The sequence below is a fragment of the Tiliqua scincoides genome, chromosome 10 (genome assembly GCF_035046505.1).
Source record: "Tiliqua scincoides isolate rTilSci1 chromosome 10, rTilSci1.hap2, whole genome shotgun sequence".
Classification (NCBI taxonomy): domain Eukaryota; kingdom Metazoa; phylum Chordata; class Lepidosauria; order Squamata; family Scincidae; genus Tiliqua; species Tiliqua scincoides.
The window spans coordinates 28,146,690-28,162,087 of NC_089830.1; the positions used below are offsets into that span (position 1 = coordinate 28,146,690).

At 60.7% G+C, this 15,398-nt stretch overlaps 1 protein-coding gene across 1 annotated transcript; it reads right to left on the reverse strand.

Annotated features, from left to right (window-relative positions):
* Window positions 1-319: 319 nt before the first annotated feature.
* Window positions 320-15,246, reverse strand: NUMBL (NUMB like endocytic adaptor protein). Its single transcript, XM_066638348.1, has 10 exons — window positions 15,164-15,246; window positions 9,909-10,029; window positions 6,212-6,354; window positions 5,933-6,007; window positions 5,341-5,415; window positions 5,001-5,141; window positions 3,960-4,164; window positions 3,177-3,458; window positions 2,861-3,031; window positions 320-2,728 (listed from the first exon to the last, which is right to left on the reverse strand). Exons 1-10 carry the CDS (start codon window positions 15,224-15,226, stop codon window positions 2,109-2,111), a joined length of 1,896 nt encoding a protein of 631 aa, XP_066494445.1. The 5' UTR covers window positions 15,227-15,246; the 3' UTR covers window positions 320-2,108.
* Between the last annotated feature and the right edge of the window lie 152 nt (window positions 15,247-15,398).

Genomic DNA, 15,398 nt, shown 5'->3' on the forward strand with positions numbered 1-15,398 from the left:
CTCTGGCAGTGGGGCATCCTCCAGGCCCCCACACCTACAAGCAGGACGGAGCTGGGGAGAGGCAGAGGCAGACCCATCCCAGCTCTGGCCTGTAGAATTGCCCCCCAGTCTCAGTGCCCAGGAGCATGCACTCCCCACATGCACACTGCAGAGGGCGCGCAGGCAGGAGCACCAAGACACAGGGGCTTGTTGCCCTTGGAAGTGGCACCCCCCACTGCCCCCCCCCCTGTGGAAACACTTGGCTTGTTGCCCTCGGAAGTGGCACCCCCCACTGTGGAAACACTTGCCAGGCTCCTGGTCAGGTTATTATATTACTGACTTTATTTGTAATTTATTATATAATACAAATATGTGGGATTCTTTGATACAAAACATTTGGTAATAAGATAGAAAATACCTTCCCCCCCCTTCTGTTTTCTATGTCCAGGCAGTTGGGGGGTGGGTGGGACATCAATGACTCCCTCCAGACTTCTTCTGTGCATTACCCAGGTGCTACCTCAAGCTGGGGGAAGGATAATGGCAACCCAGCAGGGAAGTTTCAAGGGTCACGCAGTACAACATCCTCTTCCCACAAGCAGCCCCAGCCCCATTTACTGGAGAGTGTTTCCCGCCCCCACCCAAAGTTCTCCTGCCTTTTGGCTGGCAGTGTGGCTGGTTTCTCAACTGTACCTGCAGTCCAACAGCAATGTGGGGGGTGGGGTGGCTTAATTCTACACCCCCAAGAGCCACCACATCTAGGAAGCAGCACAGGCTGGGGGCCCCCTGTGGCGAGAGTGCGGTGGCTGCATCAAAGGGCAAGCTGGGGCCGGACTGCACTCCCACCTGCCTGCCTTCTGGACACGGCCCTGGCCAGTCGCCTTCTTGCTCTCAGAGAGAGGTGGGCTTGCAGGAGTTGCCGCACACCCTTCCTTCCTGTGAAACCACAGCAGTGATGTGGCTGCACCTTCAATCCTGCCTGGGTAACTCACCAGGCACCAGCTGACCCCAGGGGGTTCCAGAGAAGCAGGCGGCTGGGGGATGGGGCACCTGCAGTTTTTTAAAAGGGGGGTGGTGAACTTGGGCCAGGGTTGCAGCTCCAGGCTGGCCCCAACAGCCACACAGCAAGGGGCACACGGATGCAGAATGGGCCACAATCTCCTTTTGGGATTTTCAGTTTCGTTTCTGAAACCTCAAGCAGCAAATGCAAGTGTGGTCCCTGCTTCCACTCTTTGCATCTTAGGGGCTTCTCCTCTTCACTCTCCCCTCCCCAGCGTATAATGAAGAAAAAGGTCAGGGGTGGGTGGGTTTGATGCAACCCATGACCTGACACCTTCACCAATATTATCCCAATACACAACCCAGCAGTGGGACAGGACCCAGAGGGAAGAAGCAGTTGCCCTCCTCCCCTCACAGGACAGTCCCCCACACACCTCTGCGCTGCAGAAGTGTGAGACAAGACGCGGCTCTCATCGTGCCAAAGGCTTGTGACATGAAATGGGGGATTTCCCAGCCCCAGTTCTGGATGAGTGAGTTGCCAGCAGGACACAAGTACATCCTGTGTGCTGTTTGTCACAGAGAGGGAGGGGGCCCTGTGCAAGGACACCACATTAAGGAGAAGCCGAGCAGGCAAGGCTTTTGGCTTCTGGCCAGCAGCACATGAAGCCCAAATGGCACCAGACCAGCTGGGGCACCATCAGCCCAACCTCCCCCTGGAAGAAGTCTTGCCAGCTCTACCTCACTGTCCCCTGTGGGGCAAAGAGGGGGCAAGGCAGAGACCTCCACTCCACGCACCCCCCCCATTCTACTAATCGGTCAAGGGAAAACGTCCCACACGCGTTGCTAAGGAAACCATCCCAAGGGCCCCCACTGGTGGCCTGTGAAGCTCTTAACACAGACCCTCTCCGCCCACCCTTGTAACTTCTCATTCCCACCAGGACCTGCGCAGAGAGGCTTTCCCGGCCCCAGAGAGCATGGTGGAGGAGTGGGTCTCGCTTGGCCAAACAGGGTCCAAGAGGAGGCAGCCCAGGCCCATGAGGCAGGTGGGAGTGGTGCTCATTGGCCACAGAGCAGATCCTGGTAGGGTGGGAGGGGGGCAGGAGGTCTCGAATGTCCAGGCCCTGCCCCCAAGGTCACAGCTCAATTTCGAAGGTTTTCTGCCGGTCACCAGAGAAGGGATTGGGGCCTGCAGAAGGAGCTTTGGACTCCAGTGCAGCCCACTGGGCCTCAAAGGGGTCCGAGGGGTCCTGGCGGGGGGCAGGGGGCGCTGGCGGGCTCTGTTCAGGGGGCCAGGGGGTCCCATTGGGCTTAGGTGGAGTCGGCCCCAGCAGGTTCTGAGGAAAAGGGTTGGCCTTGGCCCCAAGGCTAGTGGCAGGGGCCTGGCTGGCCGAGCAGAAGGCGTTGGCCACCATCTGGGAGGGTGTGATGCCCACTATTGGCATGCTGGGCACGACAGTGGCATATGGCACAGCAGGGGGGTAAGCCGCAGCCAGAGGCACTAGCGCAGGTGGCATGTGAGGGGGCACAAACATGCCCAGGGGCGGAGTGGCTGCATCAAAGCTCAAAGGGAAGGGGGGCAGAGGGGGGGCCAGGGCCATGGCCACAGCTGGCGGGGGCTGCTGCTGCTGCGCCTTGGCAGCCTTGGCCACCTCCTCCAGCCAGCGCTCGGCCTCCGACGGCGTCCTCTTGTGCCCCGGCTGAAACGGGGGCGTCACAGGGGCCCCTGCGGAGGCGTCAGACCAGGTGGGGGGTCCTGTGGAAAAAAAGCCACATAAGCGGAGCTCAACCAGGCACCTCCAGGGGCAGCCCCCGCTAAGGGGACTGCTGCCTGTATGTGACTGTGGAGGGGGGGGAACATGGAGATGCCATGCAAGACTGAGTGTACCTGTGCTGCCCCCTTCCATGGCTGCCACGGCTGTGACAGGCCCAGGGGCACCGTTGAGGGGGGCACTGCTGGGGGGCTCCCCAGCCGGCTGGGTCAGCGACGCATCTATTTGGCTGCAGAGGGCGGTGATGCCGTCCGAGTCCCCGCTGGGCGTCCCATCAAGCTCCAGCACTGGTTGGAATGAAAGGAGGCAGGGCAGGTTCAGGGCAGGGAGGCGGAGTGCCCCCCCCAGCCTGGAATGCAGTGGTTGGCTAAGAGGTCTCCAGGCCCCCCAAACACCCAGCCCACCCCTGCCAGGACGCCCCTCCTTCCTCACCTGCACCCCCCAGGTGTCCCTTGCGCTGCAGGGTGGAGGGCAGCTCGTTCAGGCGCAGGGAGAGCTGGCGCTTGAAAGGGGAGTTCTTCTGGCTCAGAGTGGGGAAGCCGCGGAAGGAGCCCTGGCGCACCAGCTGCTCCAAGGGAGCGTGGCGCCGGGGGATGGCGTGTGGTCCCCCTGCCTCGGCCTTCTCCTCGGGCGAGGTGGCCCCCTGGGGTGGGGAGGCACTGCCAGGCTGGGCAGGGGCCGGGGGAGGCGCTGCAGGGACTGTGGCTGCTTCCGCTGTGGAGGAAAGGCAGAGAGGTCAGCAAGGCATCCCCCCCCTTCGTGGAAGACTCCCTGCCAGGCCTAAACAGTCCCTCCAAATCGGGATAAGAGAAGGTGCTGATCCGAGGTGGGAGGAGAGGGCAGAGTGGGTGGCATGGCTTGTGGCTGCAGGGGGGAGGGAGGTGTGGAGGAGCTGCTTGCATGTGCCGGAGCTGACGTGACACTTCTGGAGAGTCTGCATTTACTGGTTTCCCAGGGACAGCTATTTTAAAAATGGGGCTCCCCCCTGCAGCCTGAAGCCATGCAGACCATTCCGCCACCACTGCAGGACTCTACCACCTCAGGCATCAAGCAGGGCTACTGCCATTGTTGGTACTTTGACCTGGATGAACCCAATGCTCTGCCAAGAAAGCAGCACCCAGAGCAAGGGACAGTCTCAACAAACTGAACGTGAAAATCAAGCACACTTGGAAACAACCTCCGATCCTCCCCAGGACTGCAAAGTGTGAGCACTACCTTTCTTCTTGTCCTGTGGGGGCCGTGCGCCGGAGGGGCGTGTGGTGGAGGCAGGGGGGCCTGGCAGGCGGAAGGAGCCCTCCCGAGCAAAGCTGGTGCGGGCAGCATCAAAAGAGGCCGTGACACCGCACTCCTTCTCACGCTTCTGCTTGCGCTCCAGGCAGGCGGCGAAGGCACAGCCGACGGCGTGACTCAGACGTTCTCCCTGGGAAAGGGGCAGAGGGGCCGGTCAGGGCAGGAGGGGGGCAGCTGGAGCAGGAAGGGGGCCTCGGTCTCCAGCTGCCCCTGCAGGGACAACACGGGAGCGACCCAAACATGTGGCTACCCCTATAGGGTGATGAGGGACCTGGAGCACCGGAGGGGGGGTCCACTGCAGGATGGGCTCCAACATGAGGAGCGGGCAAGAGTGGCTCCTTCACACACAGGATCCTGCTGTCACTGCCCCAGCAACACACCCCTGAGGTGTTCTGACCTCCGTTCCACTGCACCATTGCCTTGAGCAGCCATTGGGAGAGCAGGCCACCTCCACCACGAGCCTTTCCAAGCCCTCCAAGTCAGGGGCCATCCTTGTAACAGGGGGTTCCACATGCCCATCATGCAAGGGGGGGGCGGGAATAAAGCCTTCCTGTTGTCTGTCTTGAATCTACTGCCGGTAAGTTCCATTGGGTGACTGAGCTCACCCCTCTTTCCCCCCCCAAAAAAATATCCAAAAAGGCCCAAATGCTTTCCATCTTCCTCTTTGGGAAGATACTGTGGCTTCTGGTCGTTTGGGGTGCCTGTTCTGCAAAAGGAACGGCTTCATCCTTTGTGGGAGGAGCCCAGGGACACAGGAGCCCACTCCAATCCAGCTGGTCTCAGGCTGCAAGTGGACCTGCCGAGGCCACATGCTTAGGGGTCACTGGTCTGGATAAGGCCATTCCAAGCACTGCCCTTGCATGAGATCCTTACTCAACTGGGGGGGGGGGGAGACATGCACGCAACAAGCCCGTGTTTCACTTGAGGGCTGCGCCTGCCAGGGAGGGCAACCCTTGTGCCACCCACCGAGTCCTTCAGCGCCAGGAAGCAGTGGCAGATCCAGCGGCGAGTTGTGCCATCGCGGCAGATGTAGGAGAAGGCCTTGTCGAAATTGCGGTCTGGGGCACAGAATGAGACCTTCTCAATCGTTTGGTCCACAATCAGGTCCTGGAGAGGGGGGTGCACAAGAGAGGAGCAGAGACATTTTCTGGTTTCCAGTCTGCTTGAGAGCCACATCCTCAGACTGGCACCACTCTGCACCTGCTCAGGGTTACCCTTCCTTACAAGTTTCTCCCAGTGTTCCATGTTGCTAGGGCCAGAAACCCCTCCCTGCTTTCCATCGCACCTGTTCCCAGCTCTACAATACCTTAGTCTTGTCATCCACAACACGCAGTCCGTCAGCAGAGACCCAGAGAACAGACTTCACTGATTTGCGGCCACTCTGTGAAGGTCAACAACAGGGATGAAGTTGCAGCTGGGTCTGGGCAGGAGGTGCCTGCATCAGCCGCAGCCAGCCCTGCCCTGGGGAGTGGCTGCGCCCCCAGTGAAGGAATGCCAAGCCCTCCTGCCGGGGAGGGTGGGAGGAAAGGTCCCTTCCCTGGTTTAAACTGGAGGACACAAAGGGCTGCAACCAGTCAAGCGCCTTTTGGACTTGCTGAAAGAGCACCTGCCATTGATCAGGCCAGAGCACAGAACACCCAATTCTCTCCAACAGAGCTGCACCCAAGCAATGCAGCCAGCAGGCGCCTGCTGGCCCGGCCCAGGGAACTGGGGGGAGCAACGCCTTACTCCGGCAAGCACCCTGCAGCCTTGCACGGGCTGAACACCCCAACAGCCCCTTGCAGGCCACACTGTGTCCTGGGGGAGGGGAAAGAACCGGTTGAGCATGCTGGTGAGAGCCTCAGGTGTGCCCTCCCCAGCAAGGCAGTTCTTCTTCCTGCAGCGAGCCCCCAACTCACCGCTTTCAGCTTTTTCACAGCTTCTTCGCAAACATGCATGCCCCGAGACTCCTCCACCTCCGCATGGCCTAGATACTGGGGGGAAGGGGAAGAGGAAAAGAGACTGCTTCCTTCTCTCCTGCTGCTTCTGCGCCCGCCCCCACTCCCAAGACCTTAGAACTCTGCTCTCCCCTGCCTGGGACCAGCAGGCTCGTCACTGGGCCGCACAGACCGTTTGTGGGTCCCCAGCTGCTGGATCCAACCCCACGGCCAGGGCCCCAGCCAACCCCCGCCACTCACGCGCACGGGGAAGCTGCAGCGCCCTTTCCGCACGGCCTCCTCATCCGCCTGCCACTGGTGGGGTCTGCTGGCCTCTGGGACATAGGCGGGCTTCTTGCGCCGCAGGCTCTGCCGCAGCTTGTTCATCGCTGCCCCCCGTGGGCCTGCAGGTGGGAAGGGACAGGTTGGCAAGAGGGGCTCAAAGGGGGTGAGGAAAGGGGAGGGCCAGGTAAAGCAAAGGCCGATAGGAGCTGCGACACCCGGATTCCAGCGCCAGCTCTTGGCAGCGCATGGGCTCCAGGGCAATGTTTCTGCATCGAAGCTTCCTTGACTGTAACATGCAGGTCTCACCATGGCTAGTCACCTATGGGAGAACAGAGGGTCCAAAGGTGGGAGAGCAGGTGGAGGGGCCAGGAGTCCTCTTCCTCACACCTTCTACCTCTCTGCCCAGAAGGAGGCTTGTACAAGCCTCAATAAGCTGCAGAACAGGAACACAGACGGAGGTGCAGCAGCACAGCCACACACCCCACTCCTTTTCCTTCAGGCTTCCTTCTTCTTTTGCAAAATAGGTCTTGAGACCCAACAAGCAAGCTCTATCCACCCCATCAAAGTAGTTGCAAAGGGAGCTGCCACCCCCCCCCCCCCGATCTCATCCCCTCTGGTTTAACTGGGCCACCTCAATCGGAGATAAACAAACAGGCTTCTGTATAGCCCTGATGCCAGCCACTCAGAAGGTGAACTTGTGTGCCTGGAGTTCCAGGTGGGGAGCAGCGGGCGGGGGCTGCCCAGTGGGGACACCAGGGTGCCACACCAGACTTGGAAACACCTGGCTGGAATCTGGCCTTCCTTTCTGGTCTGCAGAAAGGACCCTCACACAACACCAGAGACGTCCCCACAAGCCCCCTCCTCACTGCCACTGATGACTGAAACAAACCTGGCTGCCCTGCAATCCAGTCAGCAGAAGGTTTTTTTTACACCCTGTGCCTTGCCCGTTTAAGGGGACCCCCCAGGCCAGATCCAAGCTCTTAACCTGCACCAACCCAGGTGTTCCCTTGGGGCTGTTGCCAGCGCCCCCCCCCATCCCACCACTAGCCAGCTAAGTCTCTGGCAACAGCCTCTGTTCCATGTCCCATGGTGCACTTAGGCAGGGGGAAGAAGAGATGGTCTTTTTCATGGTTCCACCCCACACAGAGGTCCCAGAGGAAAGAAGGGCCAACAGTTGGCTGGGTTGGGCGAAGACCCCCAGAAGGCAACCCTCAGAGTCTGTATATCTGTTTCAGGAGTGCCAAAGAGTGAGTGCTGCAGCTGCACCTGGGGGTGGGTGTGACAGGGTCACCTCCTGGCGTCACAGCCACTTCACTGGCAATCCTGGATAAGGGACAGGTTCTCTCGCCCCTCAGCACAGTCGCTCTGCTGAAAGGGCAGAAGCAGCACTGCTGCAAGGGCGCCAGCTGGCAGGGGCATAGCACGGTCATGGAGCTTTGGGGACAGCTCCAGGGGTCAGGGTCAGCTGCTCTCCACAGGCTCTCCACCTGGAAGTGGCCAAGTTCAGCCTTGGAAGCGGTGGTCTTGCCAAGTCTGGATTGGTTGAGCCTCAGTTCACCGAGACCAGGCCTGTGCGTACGTCTCAATGAAAAAGGGCTGCCCCAAAACCCCACACAAGGTCTGGATCTGGGACAGACACGGCCACCTTCTAAATAGCCGGATTATCTGAATGAGCAGCTGACAAACAGAGAGTGTGCAAAACTTTAATGCTAAACGTTTTAACGTTAACATTTAAAATGTTCTGCCAATCACTCACTGAGACCCCTGCATGTCTTCCAATAGATTTATTCCTTTTAGTTGTAAAAAAAAATTAAAAAATGCACATATCCCTTTGCCGGCTGAAGGGGGGGAGCTGGTAAAGGAGCCCTGAACCCAGCCTGTCCCGCCCCCCCACCTCTCACAGATGGCCCAGGCCGGTAAATCTGCCCCACAGAAAATAGCCGGTGCAGACGACAGCCCAGGGGTCCCTTTTGTGTGGAGCGTGTGCCCCACACAATGGCCACAAAGCCGGCCCCTCCTCCCCCCACACCTCCCAGCATGCTGGAAAGGCACACAAAAGGGAGTCCAGACGCTGGACAAGTTTAGCCGCACCCTGAACCGGCCCCCAGCAGCTCTGACCTCTCTTATGTACATGGGGGAGGAGATGACAGGAGAATGGAGCTCCCCACACTGATTTCTAAGGAGATCGGTGTAGGGAGGGGGCTCACAGAGGGACTGCCTCCTCACAAAGTCAAACTTCGCTTTGAAACAGCTGCACCAGAGCTGGTGAAACAAAAGGGCAACGTGGCAGCCCCCCCCCGTGTCAGGCGAGACAGCTGCCCCCAAAAGGCTGGGCCCCCCCAACAGCTGTGCATGTCCTGACCCCCCTCGCCTCCCTCCCCCCAGAGGCCTGCTGGCTCCAACACACCAGCTGTACGGGGGTCGGGCAAACATTTGGCCACAGACAGGCCTGTTTTCTCAGCTGCTGCCAGTGCAAATCCACCCCCCCCCCCCCGCCTTCCACTCACACAAGCACCACCAGGGTCTGCCTTGGCAGATGGAAGCCATTCCCAGACAAGCCACAGGGGCTGCTGGTGGTGGGGAAATCCCACAAGTGCCATCTTAGAAGGCAGGGCTGGTAGAGAAGCGCAGCTCTCCAGCCCAGACGGCAAAGGCAGAGCAGGGCCACTGTGTGCCACCCATCTCTGGGGACCGCTGGCTCTGGGGGCCAGCCTTTGCACCCACCCCAGGAGAGGCCGGAGTGAGATCTCTCTGGAGCCGGGGCTCACCCCTGCCTCAATGAGGGATCTGGGGATGGGAAACCCCCTTCTTCCAAAGCCACTGGGCTCCCAAAAGTTGCAGGCATCCTCTTCACTCTCCAGCAAGTGTGACTCCAGCCTGACTGCCGGGCAACAGGGCTAGACCTGCGAGCCTGCCCCCCAAGTCTCATGAGTGTGGGGGTGGCTGTAGCTACAGCCAGGAAAGGGCACCCTGCGCACGCACACCACGACAGCTCCTTGAGGCAGACTTCCCGTCTTTCTTGGCCAAACCCTGGCATGTGAAGAGCGCTCCAGGCACTTGGGTGAACTCCAGGATGGACTGATCCCACTGCTCCCTCCAGCAGGGGAATGTCTGGAATGGCAGTTCATCATCTGAGGGCCTGGGCCCATTTAGGTTTGGGGGGGGGGATCCTCCTGAACTCCTCTTGGAGAAAGAGGCAGATCTGGTTATTTTTGCAACTACCGAGTGCGCTGCTCACTCTGGTGGAAGGGTCCCCAGCCAAGACATGTGGAACAGTCTGGCCAAAGACTGAGCCAAGCAGGGGGAAGGGGAGGAGTTTCCCCTTGTCTCTGGCTGAGCCAATTCTGGCCCCAATCCTGCACTGGACACAGTGCAGGAAAGAGCAACATACCCACCAGGCTCCCCCGTGGACCCCGTGGTGCGGTTTCCGCTGCAACAGGCCAGTGCTCTGGCACTGAGAGGAGCGTCCACGTGTGCGGAATTCCCCTCCCCCTGCAGAGAGTACCAGGGACCTCTTCTCTGCCTCCAGTATGGGCACCATCAGCTCTTCCGCCCCAATCCCAAAGGGCTTGTCCGCCCTTCCCAGCTGCACTTGGTTCCCGCTTGCTTCCTCCAGCTGGCCCATTAGCTTAATGGCTTCCATCCACTCCTGTCATCCCCCCACATCACTCACTCTGCTCAGAAGCAAAGTCCCAGCCAGGATCGGCGCCTCTTCTGGACAGGCTTCCCCGAGGCCGGAGGGCTTCCGACGCGCACAGGCCAGGTGGCCAGGGTGTCCCCTCTCGATTGCAGGCCTGGCAGGGGAGGCAGAGAAGTCAGGCATGTCTCTCATCGGTGCCCCCACCGATGCCCCACCCTTCCTTTCCCCACCACCTCCTGCCCCACTGAGAGGTCACAGTTCTGTGCTGCAGCTCCACCTCCGTCCTCAGCTGCAAAGAGCCTGGGCAGCAGGGCTGGGGAAGACCTCGGCCCAAGCCCTGCCACCCTACGATCCTGCTGCCTGGCTGCCCCAGTGCATGGCACACTCACTTAGGTCCCTCCCCGCTTGCGTGGCCCTTTCCCTGCTGCTGCCTAGCCCTCCCTGGCACATCTCTAGGACATGAGAGGAAGCGTCTTCTCCCACCCAAAAGATCAGTCAAGTGCCAAGGAGTAGAGGCAGAAATGATACGGAGCAGATGGAGAGCCTGCCTGCCACCCACAGAGCCCCTGAAAGCTCCTCTCCCGAGCCTGAACCCACATAGAACCCCCACGGCCCAGCCATCCAAGGTGTCATAGATGCTGGGGTGGGGGGTGGCTAGATCCAGCTATGCCACACTGAGCAATGCCTGAGGCTGCCCCAGTGTCAGCCAGTAGCATGAAGTCTTGGCCAGCTTTCCATGCTGACACAATATGAGAAGCCCCTCCCCATATGGCTTGAGCCCTCTAGGGGGAGGGGCCCTGCACAGAAGCCAATCCTGGCCTTCTGGATGCCACCAAGGCAGGTTTTTTGTTGGGGGGGCAGCAGAGGAACACCCCCTCCCCAAGGTACAGGCACCTCCATCCTGCCAAGAGCCTGTTTGGCCTGCATCTACTGGTACGGACTCAGACAGCCTTCTGACTGAGAGGTCAAGGACTGGATCCCATGACCTCCCATATGCACAAGATACCATAATCACTGAGCACCTCCTCCCTGACTGCTTCCAGCCTAAGCACAGGCCAAGAGGGGCTCAGGTGCAGCTCAGCCACATTTCTGGGGGCCTTGGGAGAAGAAACCTGTGCCTGCAGCCTGGGCCCTGATGGACACCCAGTGAGGCCAGGGGGCCACGACAGCACTCTGCAGGAGCAGCAGCAGCAGCAGGTTCAACTCCCGAACTGTCACGGTCCCCGGAGAGGAAGAAGACTTGGGGCTCCCCTTCTCCAGCACTGGCCCTTGTGGTGCCTTCTGAAAGGGGGAGTGGCCAGTTGGAAAGAGCTGTACCTGCTGAAGTGACTGCTTCAGCCAAGGAGGATGCTGGGAGGGGGCCCTCAGTCATGGTGTTGTCGGGCACCAAGGGAAAGACAAGGGGCAGGCTGCGTGATACCCCCCGAGTGCTGCAGGGGCAGTTGGAGCAGCCTGGTCTCAGGCACCCAACGGGTCAGGGAACCCCCCAATGCGTGGCCCCCCCAACAGTCCACCCACCCCACATATTCCTTTCTCAGAAGGGCTTCCTGCTCCATTGCCCCTCCCCCAGTCGCTGCACCACCCAGCAGTCATTTTTCACAAGGGAATCGGCTCAAGGGGCCTAGGATTCTAGTGCTGATCCATCTCCTCTCCCTCCAGGATTTGGCCCTGCTGGAACAAGCAGAGCCTCCTCCACACCCCCCTCTGCCCCCAGCACTCTGGTCATGAAAAGAAGCTTTTGCCCCGGACCGACCTCGCCTCCACCTGTGAAATGGGAACAGCAGGGGCCTGCCTCATAGCACTGAGCGGGGACAAATGTTGACAATGCAAAGCACTTTGCAGACAGCAGCCAAGAATGAAGGGATGAGTAACGAATAAGGCTGTCTGGGACTGGAGGGGGGCAAACTGAAACTCAACTCCTGCGCCCATCCCACTGGCCTCTGTTCCAAAATGCAGTTCCGGCAGAAGGCGGCCACATTTTCTCCTTCCCGCTCCATTCCAGAGCTTTGGAGGGAACCCAGGCATCCAAGCTACCCTCCTCCCTCCTGTACACCCCCAGGAGTCCTTCTGGCTCTTCTTGGCCTGAACTCCCAGGGCAGCAGCTGGGCTGCATGGAGCTGCCTTCATCAGCAGCAAGAGCTGCAGCTCATTCCTCCACTTCCTGTTGGCTCTGCCAGAGTCTAGGAAGCCACGAACTCGGCTGCCCTTCTCGGTCCAGACGCCTGCGGAGAACAATGGCCAGGCCAGAGCGTAGAGAGGCAAGTCCTTCTGCGTCTCTGTGTACTCCCAGGACTCAAGCCAGACATTAGCCCTGGAATACCACCAGTGCCAAGGGTCTGGGTATGGATTCCTCTGAGCATATGCAGAGTGCACCCACCCCTCCAATTTCAGATCCGAGGAGCAGGAATGTTTACAACCGCAGGGCAGAGCCCTGGCAAAATTGCATGCATAAAGTCACCACTGACCCCAGCACAAGGACCAACTGCAGTTGCAGCCTCCACTCACCCACCAGGGTGATCTGGTTGGAAACCCCAGCGGGAAACTCAAGACCCAGGAAGGGGGCCTTCCCCATCACCGTCACCAGGAAGAGGGTCTCAGGCAGCAGGAGAGATGGGAAAGGCCGCAGCAGCAAGCCTGGAAGAGGCTGCTAGCCCTGGGGCAGGTGGACCAAGAGGGGGCACCACAGATGCACCCGGCAGTGACCAGGTCAACGTTGCTTGCAGGAAACAAACCAGGAGCCAGTTTGTTCAACCCATCCCGGCTGCCAGTGCTCTGGCTCCCCAAAGACTGGGTGCGGGGGGTGGTCCCACAGCACACAGGACCTGCAGCATATCTTTCACCCTGCAGCATATCAGGCAATGGCAGCACTCCCCCCACCCTGGCATTCCTGCTCCCTGGGATGGCCTTTGCACAGCAGCACCCCTCTGGTCCAGGCACAACTTCCCTGGGTGCCCAAGGCCTAGAGTGGCCCCTCTGGGCAGCGTCCCCTTGCCGCCCCTCCTAGGGCACAAAGGGGCCCTTTGGTACATCATTTCTGCTTCCGCGTCATGCCCCACGTTGGGGCAGAGCCAAGTTGTACCCCAGACCCCTCTCACCCCAAATGAGGGTCCTTGCAGCACCATTAAGGCACTGAGCCTGCAAACACCTCTGTGACCCCCACGCTGCTCCAGAGAGGATGACAGCAGCCCCTGGTCTCATACCAGACCCCTGGAGCTCCACAAGAAGAGTCCTCCCCTGCCAAAAGCCATTAGTCATCATGGAGGATGAAACAAAGGCAGGTTGAGAGGGACTCTTTCCCAAAAGGGAGAGGTGGCAGGGCTGGAAGCTCTGCACATGGAACTGAGAGGGACTCTAATTATTCAGTGGGGAAATAAAAGCACTCTGGGTATCCTCAGAGGCACTCTTGATTAGTAAATACTTCTCATCATGCCCCAGAATCTGCCAAGGTCCTGATTGTTCCAAACAATGCAGAGTTGTCCCCCAGAACCAGATGCTTCACAGAAAATGGAGGGGGGGAAACAGAGCCCTGAAAGGCGGGGGGGGGGCGAAGATGCCCCAGCAGGCCAGACTGTCACTGTGGTGCCTGTAGACAAGGAGGATGGGGATGTGGTTGTCTTGGGGGGGAGGGGCAAGCTGGTCATAAGTCCCAGGGCCAGCACCACCGCTCCCCCACTCAGTCAGTTAGTTTCAAGGAGAGGTGCTGGAGCTCAAGCAAGCATCTCTGAAAGGAAAAGCTCTCTCTTGCAAGCACCTCAGGGGCACCGGGGCCAAGGAATGCATTTTCAGAGAGGCCCACCTCCAGGCCTGATACCGAAAGCAAGGGGTGAGCTTCTCGCTTTCCACACCAGAACACACTTGGCCTCTGGGTCCGCGAGGCAGTTGGTTCTGCCAGCTCCCAGCAAACCAGCTGCTGGTCCCATCAACTGAGCTTCCTGGTAGCACCTCTGGGAAGAGGCACGAAAGAAGGCTGACCCTAGTGGGGGCAGGAGCTAGAGGGCAGAGCAGCTAGCAGGCCTGGCAAGAGGCAAATGCAGTCTCCCTCTGCCCCCCTCCAGAAGGGGGTGGAGAAACCCCTTGCGCCCCCTGCCCAGTTGCCCCTAATCCCCACGGCAAGGCCCATGCACAGCTGTGACACTGCTCTGCAGCCTGGGCCACCTGAGAGGCCCCTCCTCAGTCCCAGCCTGGGAGCAGCTTGAATCCATCCTCTATCCCCAAGTGGGGGCAGGGGTTCTCAGATCTTCCTCTAACAGGTAGGATGGCATAGGGAGAGGCAGGGGGTCTGAGCAAAGCCCACCTGCTCATTCAGGGAGGGGAAGAAGAGAGCAAGAGAACCCACCTGCACCTCTCCCAGAAGGGAAGGAGGTGGGGGCTCCATGCTCTGAGAGGGCCCTTAGTGCCAACTTTTGGGACTAAGGGATAAGCTACCCCTTCCTGGGGTTCAGCACTTAGCAGCATGTGCCTCCCCCAGGGCTTTGCTTCTGCCCCACCAGGAAACTACTCCGCTCCTGCAGCCCCCCCCAGCTGCCCCCCAGTCAAGCCTCGCTGGGCACCACTTGTCCCTCCCCTCTCTAGAGCCCCAGTGGGGGGTATGAAGTTGCCAGGAGGAGCCCCTCCCCCAAAACTGGTCCAGCAGAGCCTCTTTCAGGAGGGGAGGCCAAGCCAGCCTCCTGGCCAGAGCACTCCGGGGGTCTCGGCGCGATGCCTCTCCAGAGTGCTGGGGGGGGGGCAGGCTGGGGAAAAGGGTCGGGATTCCAGAGCCCCCGTGCGCCATCCGGGCCGCCTCGGCTCCCCCCACCCCGACCGGGCCGCGACGCCTCCAGCCCGCAGGCGAGGCCGAGGGGTGCAGCGCATAGGGAGCCGGTAGGAAGGAGGCGAGCCGGGCAGAGGGTGCCATCATGCCTCGCCGCCCCCGGCCTCGCAAGGCCCACCCAGCGCCGGGCTCGTCCATAAAGGGGGGGCTGGGCTAGGCTGGGAGAGGCTTTTGTTGGGGAGGCGCCTGGAGGGCCCGATCCTGGGCAGCTGGCACTTGCGCGGAGGCGGCGGGGGGGCGGTCCCTCGGAGGCCGAGCGCGTCAGCGGGGTCGGGACCGGGACCCCCCCTCCATCTCCCTGCCTTGCAGAGACCAGGACAGCCCCATCACCCGGAGGGGCGGAGGAGCACTGTGCCCCCGCCAGCCGGGGAGTGCGCCCTGCAGCGCCCCGGCTGCATCTCGCCCAGAGCGACCCCCGCCTAGCCCGGCCGTGGCCGCCGCCCCCACTCCCGCCCGGGCTGCAGGGTGCGTCCCTTACCCGGGTGCAGCCGCAGGGCTTTGGCTCAGGCGCCGCCGCCTCCCCGTCCTGCCGCCTCGACATCCACAGGGAGCAAAGGCCCCGATCCGGTCCCCACCCCGCGCTCCCGCCCCCTCCTCCGCCAACGGCGCGGACTCCCGGACTTGCTCCCACCGCCGCACGCTGCGCCTTTTCCTCCCGGGAAGGATTCCATCCCGCCCGGCCCCGCCCCGGCTCTTTAATATGCAAATGATGA

Bases quoted from the DNA above. Each gene is read 5' to 3' on its own strand.
- NUMBL (XM_066638348.1), bottom strand. From the start codon at position 15,226: ATGTCGAGGCGGCAGGACGGGGAGGCGGCGGCGCCTGAGCCAAAGCCC. The intron at 6,008-6,211 runs GTGAGTGGCGGG...CCTTCCCCCCAG, and splicing joins GCTGCAGCTTCCCCGTGCGC to TATCTAGGCCATGCGGAGGT. The intron at 3,459-3,959 runs GTAGTGCTCACA...TTTCCTCCACAG, and splicing joins CCCACAGGACAAGAAGAAAG to CGGAAGCAGCCACAGTCCCT.